Source organism: Lonchura striata, chromosome 2 (genome assembly GCF_050655825.1).
Source record: "Lonchura striata isolate lonStrDom1 chromosome 2, ASM5065582v1, whole genome shotgun sequence".
Classification (NCBI taxonomy): Eukaryota; Metazoa; Chordata; class Aves; order Passeriformes; family Estrildidae; genus Lonchura; species Lonchura striata.
Window position 1 is genome coordinate 51,302,089 of NC_140704.1, and position 23,275 is coordinate 51,325,363.

Sequence of the window (23,275 nt, forward strand, 5' to 3'; positions counted from 1 at the left end):
GAACATGGCTTGGAACTATTGGGGCAGGAGCTACTTCAGCAACAAGACACTGGAATTAAAGCATCTGAAATAGCAGGGAGCTTGGAACTAGATGATTTTTGGGGTCCCTTCCCACACAAACCATTATATTATTCTATGAAATGGTGTCAAGCAAATGTGATTGATATTGTGGTATGCTGAGCACAATTTCTTAAAGGGCAGGCCAGGAAAAGTAGGGATTGGGCAGGTGTAAAAATGTGCTGCATGTTTCATCAAATACATGAGCAGCCCAGCTGCAAGTGGTAGTTTTTTCTTAAAAGATCTTAAAATTCTTGGATGAATTTTCTAAGGTGACAAAGTGTCTACGAGAAGAATTTAATCAAGTACAGCAAAAATCTCATAGAGTTCTAATTTGTATTAGGGGCTTGGAAAATCTGAGTTTAAGCTTCAAGTAAGTGGCTATCATGGAGTGATATAAAACTCCAAAACAACTGACTTGGTAACTTTGTTCTACTTTAAACACATTTTCTAGAAATTACTTTGTATGTTTGTAAGACTGCACTGGTTTTTATGCAAGGAATAGATTAAAGAACAGAAATACCTTTTTTTTTTAAAAATAAGCATTTTTCAATAAGCATTGTATGCATAATGCTTTTGCACATTCTTAGACTGTATATATTCTTTATTAACATATTTAAGATAGATCCAGGATCACAGATAACAAAACTGACATAGATATTTTACATCTGATGTGCATACCACATTAAAATTAAGCTTATTAAAGATAATAGCATGATCCATCGGCAGGCCTTCAGCTGCAGACTAAGAGGTGACAGGCTATTTGGTGAACAATTTAGTGTCTCACTTCCCCCTCCTTCTTAACCATGGGCATTGTAAGTTCATTCTATTAGCCTTAATAGGTTTGCTTTCAAAGTGTTTTACTTGGAAGATTTAAACCTGAATGCTATCATATGTCAGCCCACAGCTAACTTAAGCAACAAAACTAAAAGAAGATGCACCATATTTATCTATGTGAATACTTGTATGCATGTCCACAAGTAGCAGCATCTAAAACATGTGAATAAATTACATACCATGTTTGTACAATGCTCTTTTGCTACGGGTCTTTCATTGTTCTGTAGGGCGTCTCAGGATATTTTTTTCCTCTCAATTAAAGAAGAGTTAATAGCAGGCATCTCCAGCTAGGCATGCACTAGTTGAGAAAGGTTGTACAAGTGAGAGAAGAGCTTGTTTTCCTCACATAACAACTCCAGTAGGTATATCTGAGGGCTGCCCTCTGTCCCAGTAGGATGTCCTTTCTTCTCCACTTGGGACCCAACTACAGAAGTAGCAAGCAAGTTGTAACAGATTTAGCCTTTGAGGAAAGGGCAGGCTCAGGCAGCTTTGTTCAGACTAGCCGGACAGAATTGCAGCCATTATCTATTCTCTATTGCTGCCTTTTAAACAGCTCGTCAGACAGTACTGCCACTGTCACCGAAGCTAACAAAGCTACTGAAGCAGCTGGGTGCCTCCCATCATTTCCATTCCAGGGATCCTTCTAAGTGGCTCCCCCTCACAAAAACACTAGCCCTGACAGATTTAGGTCCTTTCAGGACTCAACATTTCTTCACTTACTTTGATGACTTAGAACAGCAACTTGGAGAGGAACACAAGTGAATGTATGCCAGTAAATGTAAATGCCAGTTATCAATGACCACACTTTCCATCACCCTGTCAAGACACCACCATGGAGAATCCATAGAGTACTTGGCCAAACTCAGCCCAGCCACGGCAGAACTGACAACAATGATTAGTGAGCAGGACCTTGCCCTGTTCTTATCCTGAGCCACTATTCACCTTCTGATCTCTACAGTCTTAAGGTCACCTTGACTTAGCTGCATGCCCAAATGACCAATGGTAAATGTTGCCCTTTGCAGTTTTACAAGACTGCTTCACTCCCATGAAACAGGGATGAGAACCTGATGAACCACTATGTGGAGCTACTGCAACTTGCTTTCTATCACTCTTAATGCACTGGACATGGCCAGTGACCCAGGACAGTATTCACCACACCTCACACCAGTCCAAACACAATACTCATTTCCCAAATGCTGCTTCCTTAGGTCACCTACTGAGAGAGCTGTTTGTAGAAGAGCTAACAAAACTCAGGGTAAAGACATCAAGAACTAAAAACACAGCCTTTTTTTTAGTGCTGTGGAATGCACCTACAAGAGAAATTAGGCTGTGCTGGAGACAAGATCCTGAGAGGAATCTGTGGAGTGGTTCTCCACATTGGTTGTCACACAACAATAAGACAATGAAGGTTCCTGTACATGCCAGTCAAAACAGGACAATTCTTTCAGGCAGAATAGAGTGCAGCAAATAATTGGATTGTTCCTAATTAACTCTTCTTGTGCTGCCAAGTCACCACAGCCAAGGACTCCCAGGAATTCCTTGCCAGGTTAGTCAAACAGCTTGCCTATCATCTCAAGAATCTACAGTCTTATAACCTCATGAAATCAAGAATATAATCATAAGTATTAGCCTGCACAATCTTTGCTTACTGCTGTTCATAGTGTCTTGATAGCAGCTGTTTTGATGCAAATGCTCTTTCTAAAAGTTATCACTTCAAGACACAATCCTCTTTCCAAAGTTTATCTTTCATCCATCTTCATGACAAAATATTGTTGATTATCATAATAAATCTTCTTCTCAATTTGTATAGAATTGATTCTTAAACAAATGCCATCTGTCTATTCATTAGTAATACAAAATCATTTGTATTTGGCTGTTGATCTTAGGTTGATTTAAAAGTATACCTTAATGTAGTATATATAAGGTATACCTTAATGATGCCATCCTATAGATGAGGCAACAAAGGCATAGAATGCTATGAGCTAGATCTCTTTGAAGCTAAGTTAATTCCTAAAAGCCATTATATACACTAGAGGCTATGGATCCATGGGGTTTGATTTTGTCTACATATGCCAGTAGTAGAGAGATGATTTAAACCCAAATCTTCTGGATGCAGTGTCTTGCCTGGTGAGCCAGAGGATTACTTCACTATCTTCTTCTTCTTTATTCTGTGGCCTAAAATAATTAATATGTTTTATCTCCAGCCTATTCTATACCATTTCAGAAACAGATTGCACTTACATTATATTGTTTTACAGTTTCATAATCTCTTCCAGACTTGAAACAAACGTGAAGTTGACTCCATTAATTGTTACAGGACCTGGACTTAATGAGTATATGTGTTAGATTCTGTCTGCCTGTGTTTGTAGGCTTCTTTTTTTCCCTCAATGACTGTACCTTTCAAATTGGTGTTTGAGTTTTGAGAAGGTTGTGAGGACTTAAATTGCTGGCACAGGAGAACTGCAAGGATATAATGTCTATAATAAAGCATCCCATTTATCTACTTATGCCTGCATTTTTTGAATTATCAAGCACTTAGGGATGTACAGACAATCAGACAGCTGAGTTAGCTAAACATTCTCAACCTTATTATTCTGCATAAATGCTGGAATAGGTTCCAGAATGAACCATCCCAGCTTGCTAGTTTTAAATATGGATTCCTTTAGTATAAAGCTAAGCTGTGGAGAGTGGGAGAAAGTATTCTTAACATTTACATGTTCCATGAATCCTGATTGCCAGACTTGTACAGACTGTTCTGTTTTAGCAACAAAATTAGAGTAGTTGGAGGAACAAATGCCCCCTGCTTTACAAGCAGCTTGTTTCAGACATCACCAAGAGGGACCTCTGGAGGTACCTGGGTAGTTTTTATTTTACATAATTTTCAATCAAAAGGCTTCAGAATGCCAATTAGTGAAATCTGCCATAGCCCTTGAACAGAGCTAAAGTACTTTCAGTCAAGTACAGAGATATGATTCTCATTTTGGTGAAAAATGTAAGAAGGGAGGCGACAAAAAAATAAAGCATTAAATCATCATGTCTGGCATTACCAGGCCTATTTGACTTTCATCTGGAGAGAGGCATTATGCTGTGAATTCTAGAGACATATCCTATCATTTTGCTGGACAAAGTCCCCAGATACCTCTAATCTTTCAGTCTCAATTAGATTAGTCTCTCTAAAAGAAGGAAAAGAAATTCTAAGAGCAACGAATGCTACCACAAGTTAGCCTCACCAGTGTATCTGTACTGGGATACACAGAGATTGATCATCCTAAGGAAGAACAGCAAACACTGCAGGCTTTAGCCCCATTGTGTGAATCCCCGAGCAATTCAACTTCCCTTTTCTTTCCTTATTAAGTCCCAGGAGATGTTATGAGTAAATAAAAGCTGCAGCACTCTTAATCATCCTTCAACCCTTCCCAACTGATCAGTTTTATTGGTGCTGAAAAGCAATGCCAGTAACGTCATAACTGTGTTCCCCAGAAGCTGTCCAACTGACTGCTTCTCAGCACAGTTTTCCTAAAGAAGAGGAAGCTATCTGGAGCCAGCTAGGAATAAGCTTTTATATATATAAATGTATATAGTAATAGATATAAATTGCATTTTCTCTCTGTGCAGTCCAGTCATCAAGCCTGTACAAACTTAATGGATAATATCTCAGGTGAGAGGCATTACTGGCTGCTTAGTTACCAGAGGAAGTTTAAAAGGTGTGACCATTCCCTCAACCTTTACTGCCTGTCATTCTGAAACTTTCTCTGTCAGACAGCCCCATCTGTCACTCAAGAACTACGTCTGCTTGCCTGTTTATTTTCTCACTTGGGGTTGAGGTCATTTGCCCTCCTTTTAGCTAATCAGAGGAGACAGTTGTAATCAAAGCACAATATCCATGTTCCGGGCATGTCTTTTTTGAATAGTCTCTCTGTACACTGCTCTGCAAATCTTGCAAAGTAACGTAGACATGTACAACCAGAAGAAAAGAACAGGAGAAAAGGTTTAGTTTGAGATCCAGCTAGAGGAAAAAGGTATTGCTCAATTTATATGCTACCTGGAAAAACAGGTGTAATATTTACAATATTTACAATATTTACTGAAGAATTACTCATGTGTGACAAGAAGAATATCACTAAGTTTATTAAATGGTAGCTTTTCACAGGATAATTCAATGGATATCCTAGATTAGATGTAAAGTGCAAAAAGGAGTTGAAAGTGTTTATTTTTCAAAACAGCAAATCAGCCACCTGACTGCTCAGAGTTCTTAAGGGACTATCCATAAGAAAACGTGTCAGTCTGCATGGAGTTATTAATTTTACTCTCTGTATTTCCTCTACTAGATACCTTTGTTAGGCTCTAATAAACAGTATTAAATAGCTGTCAGGTCCTGCCTTCAAAATCAGTGCATTATAGTATCTACTAAAGCTATTCCTGTGAAGCTGATTCTGAAAAGAGCTTTATACTCCGGATGGGAGATTTGTATCTGAAGGAAAGAGCAGTGAAAAAACGACTGGGTTCAGAGAGAGAAGGAGTGTCTGCCTTGTTTGCCCTTTGCCTAATTGTGTAGTGGGCTGTCAGATTGCCTTACCTTGCAGACCCCTGCTCATCTCGAAAAGATTTAAAGCATACTAGTACCAGCCTGGTCTCTTAAGAATGATTTCTCTTTGCCATGCTACTGTGATGAATCATGCATTACTATGATTAGCAGAGAGAGGTACAATTACTTTTTTGCAGCTATAGCTGGTAAAGGATTGCCTGGAAGCCCAAATGTGACAGAGGTGGAAAAAGCATCTTCTGGGACATGAAGGGAATGGAGAGATGGAAACTGTCGTATTTACAGAAAAACAAAACAAAACAAAACCAAAACCCAAAACAAAACAAAACCAAAAACAAAAAACCCCCAAAAATAAAAACAAACAAACAAAGAAAATAATTTAAAAGGGGAGTAGAAAGACTTGTAAATTAACACTGCCAGGAACAGGGCCCTGACTGAATTGGACCTTCCCTCTGAGCAAGTATGACTCTTCTCATGCATAAGAACCTGCTTATCAGCAACTTCTTGTAGCAGATGGTACCCCCTCAAGAGCGATTGAAAACAAAAAATAATGACAGAGACACTGAAAGATACTGAAGAAGAAAAACAATCTATCCTGGAGAAGGTTTAATAGTATTACCAGGCAATTGGAAAGTGCCTGTCAAAACTGAAAGGAAGCAGGGTGGGGAGACAGAATAGAAGAGAATATAATTAAGAGGAGGAGAGCATTGGCCAGCTGCGTGGTAGTCCCCACATGGTCTCCATTCTTGGAAAAGTCAGCAAGCTGCTTCTTCCCAATGCTGGCTGTTTTTACCCTGCTTGAAGAAGGACACTGAGATGATACCAATGTCCTAAGAGCCTTTGAAATTCAAGTTCCCAGTGGAGAAGAAATAAAATTTTAAATGGCACAAAAGTGTAACAAACTATTTTCTATTTCTATAGTGTAAACAAGAGTAAACTTTTCAGGCCCTTAATATCTTTTCCTTGTTTGCCAATAATCTCTCATTTCTCTCATTGCCAAGGCATGAACGCTTCCAATACTTCTAATTTCTATCAGTTTTGTGGACCAGAATTGCTTATACCATGTAGTCTCTCATAGGTGGCAGGACAGCTTATCTAAAAGGTCCGGCAAAGGTTTGGTGCTTGCACCATTAGAACCAAAGGTGCACCTACAGTCAATGTGGTAACTGTTGTTGTTGAGTCAGGGACAGACAAAAAGACTTTAAGATGTTTAGAAGGTTTAAAGAACATTTTTTAAGAAGTAGTGAGTGGTTTTATAGTCAGACTCGCTAAGGTGAAATATGATTTGTCTCAAAGTAAAAACCTTTCACTTTATTGGTGAGCTACGAATAGCACATTCTCTAAGAACATAAGTATAAACAACATGAACAGAAAAAGAGATAATAATAGTTTGAATTTTTTCTCCTAACTTTCCCAGGCCAAAGCCTGAGAGAATTCTCTCTGTTCTCTCTTTGACTGAACTGAGAGCCTCCACAGGTAACCACAGAATCCTGGGGTGGTATAGGTTGAAAGGGCCCTTCAAGATTGTCTGGATCATTTCAATGCACCTTGCACGGGCAGGGACACCTACTAGACCAGGTTGCTCAGAGTCCCATCCAGCCTGGCCTTGAGCACTCCTGAGGCTGGGGCATCTACAACTCCTCCGGAAAACCTGTTCCATTGCCTCACCACTCTGTAAATCCGAAAAGGGTTTATTCCAAACATCTAAACCTGCCCTCTTTCACTTTGGAGCTACTCCCCCTTGTCCTAAAAATGTGGCCCAGACCAGCCCACCACTGAAGACACTTAAGTTATATTGATCTGAGTGAGAATCTCAGACTCACAAGACGGACTGAGAAGTGGGCTGACATGTTGGTCCCATTTCCCTTCCATTTGACTGGAAACCCTCACTGACAGGCAATCACGTAATTATTAGGTTGGAAAATACCCCTGGGAGCATCTAGCCCGTGGACATCGCTCACTCTTTCTCCTCTAGAAGGAGACCTTGAGCCCCGCCTCGCCCCAGCCCGGGGCGCAGCGGCTCCGAGCGGGGCTCTGCGGGCGCTCCCGGCCGCTCCGAGCCGCGCTGCCGGGCCGGCGGACGGACGGACAGACGGACGGGATGGAGGGAAGAACGGGAGCAGGAAGACGTGGAGGGAGGGACCGGCGCTCCTCTGCTGCCCTCTGCTGCGGGGCCCCGAGCCGCTGCGCTCCGTCCGAGCTCCCGGGAGACGGGAACGACGCTGGATGCGAGGCGATGCCGCCCTGTCCCTGATGGAGCGGCTGAAGAGGGGTCCCTGCAGGGACAAAGTACGGTCCAGGATGTGGAAACACATCCCCGACACATTTGAGGGGTCAAAACTTGCCCCCCCCCTATGTGCTCCAGAGCAAACAAATTTAGCAGTGTTTCCCATTTTATGCCTGAAGGTGATTAACACCCCAATTAAGAGTTCTGAGCGAGGAGAAACTACGAATTTAACGAGTTTTGTGATGTTATTGAAATTACATTAATTGAAACTTAAGCGGCACCTAGGAATGCCGCATCATTCCGGGCGAGCTGGGAGGGCACAGGCGGCACCGGCGGGGACAGCAGAGCCGGGATGCTGCCAGCCCTCCGGCACGGCTTTCCCTGCATCCCGAGGGCGTGGGCACACAGGCGGCACTCATGCCATGGCATGAACACTCGTGGCCGGCTTTACTTCTCTCCAGTTTCCCTGGGCTTCCCGGAGCCCCTGCCACACCCTCGTCCCTTCCCTCCTCTCTCCCTCTCCCGCCTCGGGCGCACAGGCGCTGCCCCCCTTGGCCCCGCCCCCTCGGCCCATTGGCCTCCGCCGCTGCCAATCAGCGCGTCCCGCCTTTCCTCCCCGCTGCTGAATCAACCGCCGAGCAACGGATTGCGGCGGCCATCGATTCCCTCGGCTTGCCCTGCCGCCCCGGTGCCGGGCACATCCCGGTATCCCGGTGCCGAACACATCCCGGTGCCGGGCACGTCGCGGTGCCGCTTCCGCGGTCCTGGCCGGGGGATGTAGAAGAACGCGCGGCCGAAGGCACCCGGGCAGCGCCGCCGCTTGTCGCCTGCAAGGGCGGGCGCAGCCGCGGCCGTGTGGCTGCGCGGGAGACCGGGAAGGGGCACGGCTGCTCCCCGCCCGCCGCCGGCCCCGCCCGGCTCGCCGTGCCTTTGGCGTGTGCCTGCCCGTGCCGCGGGGCCATGGAGCGCGTGTTCACGCCGCTGGAATGCCTCCTGCCCGCCGGTACGGTACCTCCCGCCCCAGCCCCGCCGCGCCGGGCGGCGGAGGGAGCGAGGGAGGGGCTGCCGCCCGCCCCTGCCTCCGCAGCCCGCCGAGCCCCGCTGCGGGACCGCCGCCGCGTGTCCGCCCCGCTCAGCCCCAGCTCGGGCTCAGCGCGGCGGGGCGGCACCGTGCTCGCCCCTCTGGAGTTCAACACTGCCGTTTAAACCCGAGCCCTTTTCAGTCGGTGCTTTCCGCTTGCTGCCGCCGTTTTCTCGGCTCGGCCGGGCGGAGCGCTCCGGTGGCACCTGTCTGTCCTTTATCTCCTACCCCTATCCCTGCCCCCTGGGGCAAGGGGTCCCCGGGCTTGGCATCCATCCCCCGTGTGGCTTTGGCTCCCCGCTTCCTGCCCGTGTGCTTTGCCCTAGAGCCACCCTTGTACCCTGCCTTGCCCTTCAGTTCTGCGCAGCAAAGCTTTGAGGTTTGTATTCAGTGTTTTCTTTGGTTTTCCCAAGCTATCCAGTAGTATTGTGGTGTTGATATGATTTTTTGACATCTGAGAGGTGAACTCTATTAATATACATCATTATGTGTCTAAAGGATGGAGCACCTGCAATAAGCACAGACTTAGCCAAGTGGCTTGTACACGGTTTGGAATAGGCGCCTCTTCTTCACTCTGTTTGCACAGAGTCTAATTCAGTATGGTTTCCAGTTTGTTGTTCAGTGATACAATTATAAACAGTAAATATTTTTATCTTTCCGTAACGTGATTTAAAGCTGCATAAAAATAATTTTGGCATAGCAGCTGAATTCTAACTGACACTGCTCTTTTCTACTCTGTTCTGGCACAGACACCAGCTGCAGCATTGAGGTAACTGTTACTTATTTACTAGTAAGATTTGTAGAAAGGGCAGAGTTTAATAGAATGCACACTTTGTACAATTCAATATGTTTCTACAGCTAACAGTTTAAGAGCATGTTTATATTCATTCCACTATGATACATTTTTTAAATCATGCCTCGCTATGGTTCTTAAAAACTTCTTCTGGATATGGTCAAAACTACTAACTTGCAAAGCTGCACGCCAGCAATTCTTGCCAGAAATGTGTATTTGACAGTGTGTGGATGTGGACTTCGAGACACGCTGTTGCTTTGGCGGGAAAGTGGGAATGAGCCTGTAGGTGAGATTTTAATGGGTGAACTTTGATTCATTGTGACATGATCTCCTCTTATATACAGTAAATGATTACTAAGTACGTAATAAGGCCAAACAAGAAGCTGCCTTTAGTTGATAAGAGGACTGGAGCACTTGCCCTACGAGAACTGGATGAGAAAATTGGGCTGTTTAGGCTGGAGAAGAGGTTGCTGTGAGGTTGTGTGGAGACCTCATAGCAAGATCCCAGTATATGAAGGGGTCTACGGGGGAGCCAGAGAGGCACTCTCCATCCTGTAACTGTAGTGATAGGACAAGGAGTAATGGGCTCAAATTCAAATTATATAGTTATATAGGTTATATAATATATAATAATAATATATATATATATATATAAAACCTATATAATTATATAGGTTATAGATATTAGGAAGTAATTCTTTACTGTGAGAGTGGTGAGACACTGGAACAGGTTGCCCAGAGAGGCTGTGGATGCCCCAACCCTGACACTGTTGAAGACCAGGTTGGATAAGGCCTTGAGCAACCTGATTTAGTGGATGGTGTCCCTATCCACTGCAGGAAGGATTGGAACTAGGTAATCTATATGGTCCATTCCAACCCCTTAACATTTTATGATTCTATAAATTTATCCCTGTGGAAGTACAAGCATTGCTGTTTGTTTATAAGATAGTTGCCTTTGATAGACATTGTACAATGCTAGGGCTACCATATGCTCTCAGTTTCCAGGAGTTGCCTGTCTTTTTCCTTGGTTATGTCCGGTTGAATTTGAAGATTGGAGATATTTGTTCAGTTTTCTTGTGGCCCACAGCCTTCTCATACCAGAGGCTCCAGCTGGATGTAAAGAAGCCTGCTTCTCATACCAGAGGCTCCAGCTGGATGTAAAGAAGCCTGCTTCTCTTGCCTGCAGATCAGTTGGTTATACAGTCTGTGCCTGTAAAATGCACAGTGGTACTTCATCAGGATCCTTGTCATCATTACAGACATTTATTACCGGCATTACCAACTGAATTAGCCTGCTCAAAGTATTCAATGCTGAGCAGATTTATTTGGCAATTCCACCATTTAAACTCTGGTATCCTGCTTGGGGAACTCAGAAATAAGGTTTTCAAAATTGGATAGCTAAAATAAGCCTCCCAATTTCTTCTGGAGAAAGTAGCTACTGGTAGTTCCTCCATCTGTTTGCTTTATTGGGATAGGTATTTAAGTGTCCAAATAGTATAAAGCTAATCAATGAAGAACATGGCACTTCCTAGAAGCTAAACATGAGCTTACAAAATAGACTTTTTGAGGCAATTGAAGCACTATGGACCTTGCCCCTTTCCTTCAATACTAGAAATAATATGTATAGCAGTATGTGACTGTGTTTATAGTGGAGACACTGTGAAAGATTACTCAGCTATGTTTGAAAATTATGAATTACTTTGTTTCTCTTTTTGAATTGTTCGGAAATTATTCTTTTATTGATACAGGATAGAGTGAAACACTCCCAGGTTTTAGAACATTATAATATTAGATACCTGAACTGGAATTTCAGGGCCATGTATGCCTTGGTAATTTTAGTCAGTGTAGAGTGAGTGCTTAGATTGTACATCTCTCTCTATCTCACCTGATTGATGTTAAAGTAGTAGATATTTGAGAACTGCTGTGCTAACTAGTATTCTCAGGGACTTTGAACATTATTTAGTCAAACAGTTGGAGCACAGTTGAAAATCACCATAGTACAGTCAGAACACTGTGCTGTGGACTTTAGAACTATGTTGATTTACTTAATGTAGTTCAGAATTGGTAACAAGATAGAATTTAAAGTGGGATTGAATCTAAATTTATGTTTTGCACACTGAAATAAATGTATTTTCATTTCCTCATGAAATGAAACCTTTAAAAAGTCTCACAGAAGGCTCTGCCACAGAGACCTGTACACTGTGTGAAAGGGTCAGGCAGACAGGCAAGGCTCTTGTAGAAGGCTCATAATGATGTCACACTACAGCCTGTGAGTTCATGACAAGAGTAGCTTAGCTTATCTGGAGCATCCTTTGATAGACTCGACATTTCCCTCCTGCTGCTTATACCCTTTTCTTGCACTGTCATTGCCTCCTGCTGCTTGTCCCAGACTGTGCTGCAGGCACTTCTGCAGAGAGACAAGTGTTTCTAATTTATTATTTTAATACTGTGAACTTTGGGAGCTGAGTGTGCTGTGCTTGTGACTGCTTAACAGTGGAAGTACTGTAGCATCCTATAATAAGGTTGTCCCTGAATACCACTTGAGATTTTGAGAAGGGCAGAGTGCCAGTTTGCTAGGCTGTGTTTTCTCACAGGGAACGTTTTACATTGCTTGCCGTAGCATGGCCTGGATTCTTGCTCATCTCCAGATGTGATTAATGATTCCTTGCCTTGCACAGTCCTTGAAGTGTGGCTCAGTATTGGTTTTATCAAGTGGATGATGCAGAAGGAGGATATCTTCCTCAGTTTATAATCCAACAGCTCCCAGTACGAGTGTTTTGCCTTGCAGAGGTGGAGGGGCTGCAAAGAAGTGTTAAATCTTATTTATCCCTCTGCTCTCTTCTGCGCCTTGCTGAGGGTATGTTGGGGTTGAGCTTGCTCTGAGTGACAGAGGGCCTGTGCTACCAGTCAAAATTGGTTTCCCTGTCCCCACTTCTCCATGCCCCGAGTCAAATGGACTCCTGAACTGTGTTCAGAACTGGTGGTTAAAATGTGCTTTGCTCAGCAGTGCTGTCCTTATTTCACTGAAGCAAGGTCATCTATATGCCATGAGAGACAGTTCCACAACAAATAGGACAAAGGCTGCTTCAGAATTATGGAGAAAATATATAGTCATCTCTTTGTGCAAAGGGACTATAAAATTCTGCATTGAATTTTAAGCAAAGAGAACAAGAGGAAGTAACAATATGCTCTGAATGCTCTTCCATCATTCTGCAAGCTTGATTGTCTCTTGCTTTACTCTATGTCTTCTGGAAATGTTACTGGCTGTAAACGAGTTACCTCTGAAAGGACTGCATCACGATATTCCTTTTAAATGCCTGAAGCTTGAACTTCTTCCTTAATGTTCCCTTTTATCGGACACTAAGGATTTGAAGTTATTTTGTGAAACAGTAACGTGTTTGCCATTCAGTGAATGGCCTCTGGCCTGGTACACATGCCAATGACTGTTTAAATGTCCCTTTACTGGAGCTCTGCATGGTATCTCTGATACAATTATCATGTTATCTAATTCACAAAATTCAACCTGATGATCTCTGTTAATTATTGAATATTAAAGGTGTATGGAAAAGGTGTGGAGTCCCAAACTATTGGATAGCTCTGCAATTTTGAGGATTTGTGCCACAGCTGTTGGGTTAGGCTAGTGAAGTTTTCAGGTGAATAGGGTATTTCAAAAGCTGCTACTGAATTCACTTAAACAGAAAAAATGTTAACAGGGGTTTCACTTCTTTTAAGACTGTTACTGGCATTCCTTAATAAAATTAGGAAGGACTTCCATTGGCTGTTACATTGTTCTCTTTTTAACTTAAATACTTTCAAAATGCTTTTTATTTATTTTTCTGTGAATGTTGCTGACCTGCTCTTGTTCTCCATTTCATTTAAGTAGCAACACCATTAATGTGGTCTAGTTACCTGAAACTCATTAGTTTGCTTTTGAAGTAGCTGTTAATATTCACCTGCTCAGGCTAATCTGTGCTGGGTCAGCATTTGTTTTGTAAGTGTTATTGTATAGATTACTTACAGGTGCACTTATGACTGAAGTATTACAGGTAGAATGGCATTAAAAGACACATTCATTGTTAACCTTACCACTTTCTTTTAGATCTTTGTTTTCACTCATGGGAAGCTTTTGGCTTTCATTATATATATATTTTTTTTTAATGCTTTCTGTGCAGGTGTGTTATTTGGAATGAAGTAACAAGGCATCTTTAACCATTTTAACAAAGCACATTTAACCATTTGAGCAAATAGGAAAATGGATGTTTACTTATTTTACTTGTTTTTGTATGCACACAGGGCCACCTTTTGAAATGTATTGACTTCAGCTGCTGTTTATGTGGATGTTGAATTCTCATGTTTTGCAGTGTCTGCACTGATTGTTCCATCTCTTGCAGTCACAAATAGGGCATAGCTCTATTTTGGGTGGGAATATGATGGTGGAGGGGTCTGAGGTCATCTCAACACAAAAGCAAAAAAAAAGAAAAGAACAAACTAAAAACTAAGAAAAAATCCACTTCCAAAACCACCACAAATAAGAAGCCTAACATAAAGAACCCAAAACTAACAAAAAATCTTCAAGACCCCATTGAGTATAAGAGCAATAATATTGTTACTGGAATTTCTGAGACAAAAACGTTCATTACGGCTTGCCCAGATAGTAAAGTACCTGGATAAATTAAATTCCTTTTGGAAGGTCTTGTTATTTTAAATCAGCTGAGGCTTAAAGCTAGGAAATACACAAGCTGATCTCCTGTAGTCTTTTTTTTTTTCTTCTTCTTTTTTCTCATCTCTCTCTATTTTTTTTTCTCCTTTGATTTAAGGAGATATGGAGATGACTTGTTCCAGTCATCAGACGTTCATGTTTCTTGTATTCAATTACATGTGTACTGAAAACCGTTTAAACTTGTTAGTGTTACAAGAGCAAAATATTAATCTTAAGAAGATGCAGGTAGTCAAGGAGAATAGTGGACTTTCAGCTTTTGTTTCTCCTCTGCTGTATTCCCTTGCATGTCTCTCATCAGCCCTTAAAACACTACAGCAGTTTCACAGCACCTTTAGTATTATGTTATATCTAAAGTTTATGTGTATACATGTATATATATAAACTAGTTTTACTTTCTGAAAGTGGAAAACAAAAGAGGCTTCATTTGTTTTTTATCCTGTTTACAAAGCTCATCTAAGTTTGATTTATGAAGAAATTGAATATGAAGCATAGAAATGAAGCACTTTATTTATTCAGGAGAAAACAACACTGGTAGATTTCAGATTTTTCAAGATCCAAAATAACAAATGCCAGGCATCCTTGTGCATTTGCTTTAGGTTTGGACATCCTGAGATATTAATCAAAGCTTAATCTTTGTAGAAAATAGCAGCATCAAGAGTGAAACTTAAAATCAAAGTCTTTTAAAAAGCAAATGAAAAAACACCCAAGTAAAGAAGCCACCTGAAAACAAGTTAAATGATTAGAAGCTTCTTTTTGTTAGTCAGTTCTCATCAGCTTTCACTTCTAATGAGTTTTAGGTTTGGATGTAAGCTCAGGGGTTAGGACCTTTAAGAACAACGCTGTTAAATTTTGTCCAGGGAAATTACTAGTTACAAATGTAACAAATTTTTTTTTCTCTCTCTGTGACATAAAAATAACCATACTAGTCTCAAAGTACCATTGTTGAAAAATGTGGATAAAAGGAGGGGGGATGCTTCTCTCCCTCTGCCCTCTAACCAAACAAAAACCCTAGATTAGGAAATAAACTGACAAACTGCAGAACCAACTGACAAACAAATAAAATCCCTACAACCCAGCAGTAGATCTTATCCAGTACAAAATGTAGTAAATCAAGAGAACAGAACTCAGATGTGTACAACCTCTTTTTGGTACAGCACAGAACATTTCCCATCTCTTATTTCTACACAGAGGGGAATTTTCAGTGTGTCCAGCAAGGTTAATTAATCTGATCTATAGCCAAATAACTTCAAGATGGAAAAGAACTGAATATCTGTTGTCCCTTCCACCAGAGTATAGCTGAAATAGAACCAGTTATTCAGGTTTTTGCCTTACATTTTTCTGTAAAATATAGCTGTGGTGAATTAGATATGAGTTTATGGAAACAGGTTCTCCATTCCATTCAGGTCTGACCTTAAACATGAGGAATATGATTAACAGTGTTTGTGTAGTACTGCCTTTGCAAAATTAAAAAGAGAATTGAGAATTTAAAGTTTTACAGGAATGTTCTGTTAGTTAAATTCTACATAGAGAGCACATTTAGTAGCTTTTGGATTGTTTTCAATTAAATCTATTGCTGTATATCCAATAGCAGTTGAAGCTGCTGGAAGGGTTTTTCTGTAATTTCTTAGCTTTGAAATGTTATTTTGAATGCCAGTGGAATTTTCACAATGCTAGTGCTGATTATCTGTAGCTTATATTGATGGATTGTCTGCCAGGCTTCCTCTCTGGCAAGACAGAAGCTGGAGGGATGCATGTGTTTATCAGGCCAATTGAAATAAATAGGAAGCCAGCCAGTGAATTCAGTAGGAGCAGAACCTTACCCTCACTATTTATTTATTTATTTATTTATTTATTTATTTATTTATAGTTGTGACTAGTGATGTATGCTCTGTTTGGTTTTATTGCTTGTTTTCTCTTACTGTAGCTCTTTTTTTCTGGTCTGTCCAAATTATCTGGTCAACACTGATACTGGGCAACACAGCAATACGTAAGTAGTTGTTAAGAAGTATTTATATGTACAGTTTTTGACCAGATTGTTCAGTGTCTTTGGTGGTAAAAAATGCCTGTGTGTCTGACAGAAGGAAGTTGGCTTTACTGCAGAAGGAAAATATGTTGATGTTACAAAACACTGGGGACTCAACTAGAAAAGCTTTGACTTCCATGACAGTGTCAGTAAGGGTGAATGTGGACTTGCTTGGTGAAGACACCGCAAAGTGTGTCAGGAAAGGCATTCTTTCTTCTCTTTCTTGTTTCTCTTTTTCCCCCACAGATGCAATTCACAAATATGTGTTCTGTATAAGCATAAATGGAAGAAGAGAACTCAAGCACCAGAATGGGTTGGGGGCTGACCTACTACAGAGCAGCTCTGCTGAGAAGGACCTAGGAGTCTTGATGGATGACAGGTTGATTATGAGCTCTTGTGGCCAGGTGAGCCAATGGTATTGTGGGGTGCATCAAGAAAAATGTGCCCGGTAGCTCAAGGGAGCTGATCCTCCCCCTCTATTCAGACCCAGTGACACCACACCTGGAGTGCTGTGTCCAGTTCTGGGATCCACAGTACAAGAAAAAGATGGAACTACCTCTCCAGTAAAAGATGATCAGGGGTCTGAAATGTCTCTTATGAGGAGAGACTGTGAGAGCTGGGCCTGTTTCATCTGAAGAAGAAACTAAGAGGGGATCTTATTAATGCATATAAATGTCTCAAAGGTTGGTGCCAAGAGAATGGTGCTGGACTCTTTTCAGTGGCCTCCAGCAGCAGAGCAAAGAGCAATGGCCATAAACTAAAACACAAGTAGTACCAGCTCAACATAAGAAAGAACTTCTTTACATTGAGGGTGGCAGAAAACTGGAACAAGCTTCCCAAAGAGGTTGTGGAGTCTCCCCTCTGGAGACATTCAAAATGCACCTGGATGAGTTCCTGTGTAACCTGCTCTAGGTGACCCTTCCTTGGCAGGAGGGTTGGCCTAAATGATCTCCAGAGGTCCATTCCAACCTTAATGATTCTGTGATTCAGCTTTCATAGAGGAAGGCTGCTGGTATGTCAATGAAATCTGTATGTGAGATTTATTTACTTTTATAATTGTAGCTAATTTAAGTGTGGCAAGCAAAGCACTGACCCGTAGACCAGAGCTAAGGCTAAAAGTCTGGTTTTTCAGAATGAGTTAAAAGGCTGTTGGTTTGAAACTGCACCTGAGAAGTTGTTCAGCAGGTGCTGTGACTTAAATCGCTCAAAACATTCCTGAGGTTGATATGTGTCTCACAGAGCAGCCGTGGAAATAGCATTGCTCTCCAGGTGCTCCATTTTGAAACTCTGTACTCTTGATGAGAGTTATGTATGGGGAAATCCTGAAGGCTGAAGTGAGGTTTATACCAGTGAGTTTAACCAGTGTTAATGCTTACAAGGCATCAAGATCTCTGTGTGCTTTTAATGTAACCGACAGCCACTTATGCAGATTCTTTGAGTCAGGCAACACTTTCATTTCAGGAAATTAGTGTTCTACAAGCTGTAGAGGGTAAAGCACAGGCTTGTGAGTATAGCCTGTGTCCTCATATGGCATTGTTTCCCTGTTCAGTTTACAGATATGTTTAATAAGCATCTAAGCAGTGTTTTGCCATACTGTAAATCCAAAAGAGAAAACATGTTAGAGGGCAACTTGAGTCAAGCAGCTAAGGCTCTGCTGCTTGGACACTTGGAGTGCCAGAAGAAGTGGTGCAGTGTCTTAGCTGCTGCGGATGCAACAAAAATAGCTCTTGGGCAATGTGTGATCACCTAATTTCATAATGAGTTCAGCCTGAGCACAGTGGAGGTGATTAAGCTCTGATATGAAAGTGTTTGTCTCCATATTGCCATTTCCAGCTACAAATGGAAAATTTGTCTTTCAAGTTTCCTAAAGAAGAGCTTGATTTATTCTTAAAAAAAACAAAGAAAAAAAAAACCCACAGAAAGAAGGAAAGGGGACAATACTGAGAAAACTTTTAAGGGCAAGTTAATGTTTGGCTTTCTGGACTCTGCACAGCAGTGTTCTTGAAAGGTACCGTCACAAGACTTTGCCTCAAACTGATCTAACGTCTACTGTCATGGGATCCCCTCTGGAGTACTATGTCCAGCTCTGGTGACTCCAGAATGAGGACATGGATCTGCTGGAGGGCCAGAAAGATGATCAAGGGGCTGGAACACCTCCCCTGTGAAAACAGGCTGAGGTTGTACAGGCTGGAGCAGAGAAGGCTCTGGGCAGACCTTAGAGCAATCTCTAAGCTTTCCAGTACTTCAAGGGGCCTTACAAGAGAGCTGGTGAGGGACTTTTGCCAAGGACATGTAATAGGATAAGCGGAAATGGGTTTAAAGTGAAAGAGGGTAAATTCAGATTATGTTTGAGGAGCAAACTCTTGACTGTGACAGTGGCAAAGTCCTGGAATAAGATGCCCAGGAAGTTGTGGGTGCCCTATTCCTGGAAGTGTTCAAGGCTAGGTTCAATGAGGCTCTAAGTAACCTGGTCTAGTGGAATGTGTCCCTGCCCATTTCAGGGTGGTTGGAACTGGATGATCTTTAAGGTCCTTCCAACTTCAACCCTTCTATGATTCTGTGATATAACTTTCACTATGGATTGTTGTGATCTTCAATTCTGTCTTCTTGAGATGCTGGTCTTCCTGCTGTTATCAAAAGTGCCTTCCTGTTAGCTCTGCTTTCTTTGCACAGAATCCACTGTGGGAGTGACATTTAGTACTGTATGCACAGGCTTTGAGCCTTTCTAATGACTTTGGTAACTATGAACGAAGGATTTAAATGGTCATTTTGTATCTTTGGGAAATAAAATCACTGATACCAGATGTTCTTCCTTGAACTGACTTGTTAGCAGGATTTTTGCTTGGAAACTAAATCTCTTAGTTCCCTGTGCCTCTGTTTGCATTACTGTTCTAATGTACTGGTGAGTAGTAAGGCTGCTGCTCTATTTACCTGATTAATAGTAACAGGTTTTGTCACTTGACCTTGTGGAAGAATTTCTTATTTTCTCTTAGTCTGCTATTCTGTCATAAGATCATAAGTTAAATTTTTGTGCCAGCAAAATTCTTTAAGTCAGTAGGAAGTTTGATCTGCTGTGTAATGTTTTTGCTGTGTTTCTGTGACCATGTTTGTCTTCTATTTGTTTCTCCCTGCACCCACAGCTGCCATAGTTGTGTTGACAAAGCCCCAAGTGTACACCCAGTTATAAGAAAGCAGTTGCTGACTGGGAGGAGCAATAGCAGTGCTAGACAAAAAAAAAAAAAAATCCCTTCCTTTAGCGTATACAACACAACACGTACTCCATGAGCAGAGCTTTCTGACAGCAACATGGACAGAGTGTGTTGTAACATGGACATGCCTGGCATGTCTCCACTGCAGCAGGCTGTCTTCCCTGCTGATGAAGTGTGAAGTGTGTGTGAAATTATCCATCAGTGTCTGGTGTCCCCAGAGAGGACAGACAGGGAGTGATGAGAGCTGGGTTGTGGCCTTGGGTACCACTTGGTGGTGATGGCCATATGGTGTGGGAGAGGGGGCGCTTCCAAGGGGGTCACAACAGATGTTTTGATAGCATGCTTGCTGCCAAAAGCTTTGTGTCAGCCAGCTCCAGTAAGGGGGTGTTAGAACTGTCCCAGGGGTGCACTTAAAGAGGAATGCTCTTTAGGTAACACATAGTGTAATCTGTTATTTGCATTGGATTTGGCTGTATTTTGTCAGGCAGACAAAGGTACCTATAAGACACAGAGGTTGGACATAGGAGCCAAACAAATTCATACCTGTATCAGGTACTGATCTTTAACATGGGAAAGAATAACCGACCATTTGGATACTGTACTTAGAGGAACACTGATGGAGAATCTGCCTAAGTCAGTTGCAGCTCATCTTGAAACCAGAATGAGTTTCGGGCTATCCTTTATACAAAAGGCTAAACTAGATTGTCACAGTCATCCTTTCTGGCCTCTTAGTCTATAAATTTGAAACACTTGGCCTGCCAAAGGAGAGACTTATTTTCCTTTTTCTTTAAGTAGAATGGACAGACTTGTGAGGAAAGAGAGGAATGGGTATATCTGAGGATGCGTATATGCTGCAGTATGGAGTATGAAGTGGCTAGTCGTGTGAAACAAAGGAGATGTTGGAGAATAAGGAGCAGATTTCAGAGCTCTTGCAATGCAATTCAGAAATTTAGATGGTGGTAGTACTTCTTCCTTATGTTTTGAGTAAATTGTGTTCTTAAAATGGAAAAAAAATGAAACACCCAAAAACCCTGTAATATTTTGTTATTGTTCCTATGTAGCAAGTAGAAGTTACTGCAGTAAGATTTTACTACACACTGTGCTGAATTTGCTGTTGGTTACCGTGAGCTAGCAAAAGCTTTGAAATTATTTCCATAGAATCTATTCTTATTTATCTATAAATATTATAATTGTGAATCCCACAAGGAGTAAAAAAAAAATTGGATTTAGACAGTGAAATGAATAGTTATGCTAAACTTATATAACATTATGCACAACTATTCTGTTTCTTGCCGGATTTACATTTCTTGAATACATTTGCTGAAATAAATAGCCGGTTTCCTTTGAGAGCAGAGTTGGAACTGAATAAATGTAAGGCCTCAGAGTATTAACAAAGGGGCTGAACTCTAAACCAGTGTAGTTATACAGCTCATATAATGTAAATTAGAACAGTAGAGAGGAAATATAAAGTTAATGCATAGGAAGAGATAGTAATATTTTGTGAGAGTTTATAAACTTCTAGTTTTGTAATCTTGTCCTTTGTTGTTTAGTCTTTGCTTTTCTTCTTTTCCGCAAGCAGCAAATACATATGGAAAATGCACATTTTATGATACAAGTACCAGGTAAAAGGAATTTTGTTACTTTTCCTGAGAGAAGAAGCCATGAAAAGAGGAGAATTTAGGAAGAGATCCTGCTGTTCTATTCAGTGGACAACCTTTGCAGCACACAGTGTATCTGTAGAGAATTGTCCTATTCACAGTTTCCCCAAGAGCATACATAACAGACCTTGGAAATATGCACCAGTTATATTGCAGTTGGGTAAGAAATGAATTTCAGCTATAGCAAAGATGGCTTGAGTTAGATATTTGGGGAAAAACATGTAAGTAGCAGGAGGAAGCACTGGAATACATTATTTGAGAAGATGAAGTCCCTGTTGCTAGGAGCCTTTCCTTTTTCAAGCGTACATGAAGAAGAATGAAGTAGAATCAGATCAGAGAACTGATTCTACTTAGGGGCAGAAGAATAGAGCAAATGTACAAAACTGTAGAAGACTGAGGTGGGAATTTAAGAATCATATCTGTAGACTCAGAGGCAGTTACCTGTGTGCATATTGGTCTCAGAAGGGAGGACAGGCCATTTCTGCACACATTCTCACTCCAGTAAGCAGACTGGCTTCACCTGGGCTACTCAGACCAGGAGGATTTGTTCTTGTGGTCTATAGTTTTCATACTGCAAATTAATGATGATTTCTTCTACATAACAATAATAATATTTATTTTTAGCTAAATCACAGATGATGTCAAAAGTTCACAAACATGTGAAAAGAGGTATGAGGAGTGAAGCTTCATAAGTTCTGAAATAGCTTTCTACTATGGATAGAAATTGCTATGAGTTTTCCAGATGGTGAAATCTGCCTCTGTAATTTCATTTGTTCTGTTTCCATACTGCTGATAATTGGCACTTGAATTTGTAGAGGTTTCAGAGGGATTACCTTGAAAAAAGCCCTGAACATTTACAAATTCTCATATTCTATTATTTTTTACAGATGATCTTTCATATTGGTGAGAAAGATAAGTGTGTTCTATAGACTATGATGAATTTTCTAGGAATATGCTTTCTCTTGATGTCCAAAGGGACTATAAATTTTCAAAAAGAAAGATTCTTTCAGATAATAGCTCCTAATTTTTTTCGAAAGCACAAATTATGCATTTCTGATGGTAAAAAAAACCAGCAAGAGAATGCATCTGCAAAGAGTTTTTCTGTAGTTTAATCTACTTTATAGTGAAAGTTAATATATTTAGTTTTGATGCATATCACTCTTGAGAAAAATTCTGCTGTCACGGTAATTTCTGTAGTCATTATCTCCAGTGATAAAGTGTGTCTCAAGTCACAGGATTTCTGTTGAGTTGAGGTACATCAGTTATGGAATGTCTGCATCATGTTCATCTGCTGCACTGGCAGATGGCTGAGGTGAACATCTACTCTCTCTTCAACTTTAAAAATCAGAATTGGTGGCAGTGTTGTCAAAACATGTCAGCGTTTGAGGGATGGTGTGCAACAAACCACTGGCTCCACAACACATTCTTGGCACACAAGCTGGGGCTTTCAAGCAAGCTATATTCTTACTGTACAGCTGGGGGTTTTGGTGGGTTTTTTTTTGTTATTTACATTTTTTAGTTGCTAGATACATAAAGTTTGAGCTAGATACATAAAGTTTGAGCTACTAACATGCAGCAGTTAGGGGAAGGGAATGACACTGAAATGTTTTCACTGATGCCTCACATCAAGAGACTTGTGCTTTTAAATTGTGATTTATGCTTAAACCTTTAATTTGTTTTGGTAGCCTTGGATAGGTGTGTGAAATTATAGTAAGTCATAACAACTGCTTCATAGAAATTAAATGCTTAGAGCAAGGGGAGAGCAGGAGTCTGGGGAAGACTATTTCCTGGATTGTTATATCCTAAATTCCTGGATAGTCTGGAGTAGCAGAAGCTACAGTTGATTTCCCTAGGGAAGGAAAGAGGGGTAGTAGTAGTGCTGGTTTTTCTGCTACTCTCTCACAGTAGGCTGTGGTCATAGGTGGCACAGAAGGTAATGACATAAAACTGAGAGAAGAAATGCAGAAAGATGCAGGAATAAATATGAGTAATCTCTTATTATATGATGATTTGGACTTACTTGGTAGGTGCCAAAAACCATTATTTTTATTAAGAAAAGATAGCACCCTGCCGGAGAGGACAAAGATGACATTTGCTCTTTAGGAGTATAAATTTAGTTTTCCTGAT

General features: G+C 41.2%; 1 protein-coding gene across 9 annotated transcripts in view; it reads left to right on the forward strand.

Moving 5' to 3' along the window:
- The first annotated feature begins 4,413 nt into the window (after positions 1 to 4,413).
- The window catches only part of TPK1 (thiamin pyrophosphokinase 1), a 300,067-nt gene continuing 281,205 nt past the window's right edge, over positions 4,414 to 23,275 (forward strand). For 3 of the 9 annotated variants that reach the window (XR_014952250.1, XR_014952251.1, XM_021531484.4), the window contains exon 1: positions 8,289 to 8,667. Coding sequence is in view for 3 of the 9 variants with exons in the window: in XM_021531484.4 (XP_021387159.1) it covers positions 8,625 to 8,667 (43 nt within the window). In the remaining 6 variants the exon portion in view is untranslated. Of the gene's footprint in view, positions 8,668 to 16,527; positions 16,686 to 23,275 lie in introns of all 9 variants that reach the window. The other 6 variants (XR_014952273.1, XR_014952269.1, XM_085569968.1 and 3 more) reach the window with 4 other exon arrangements.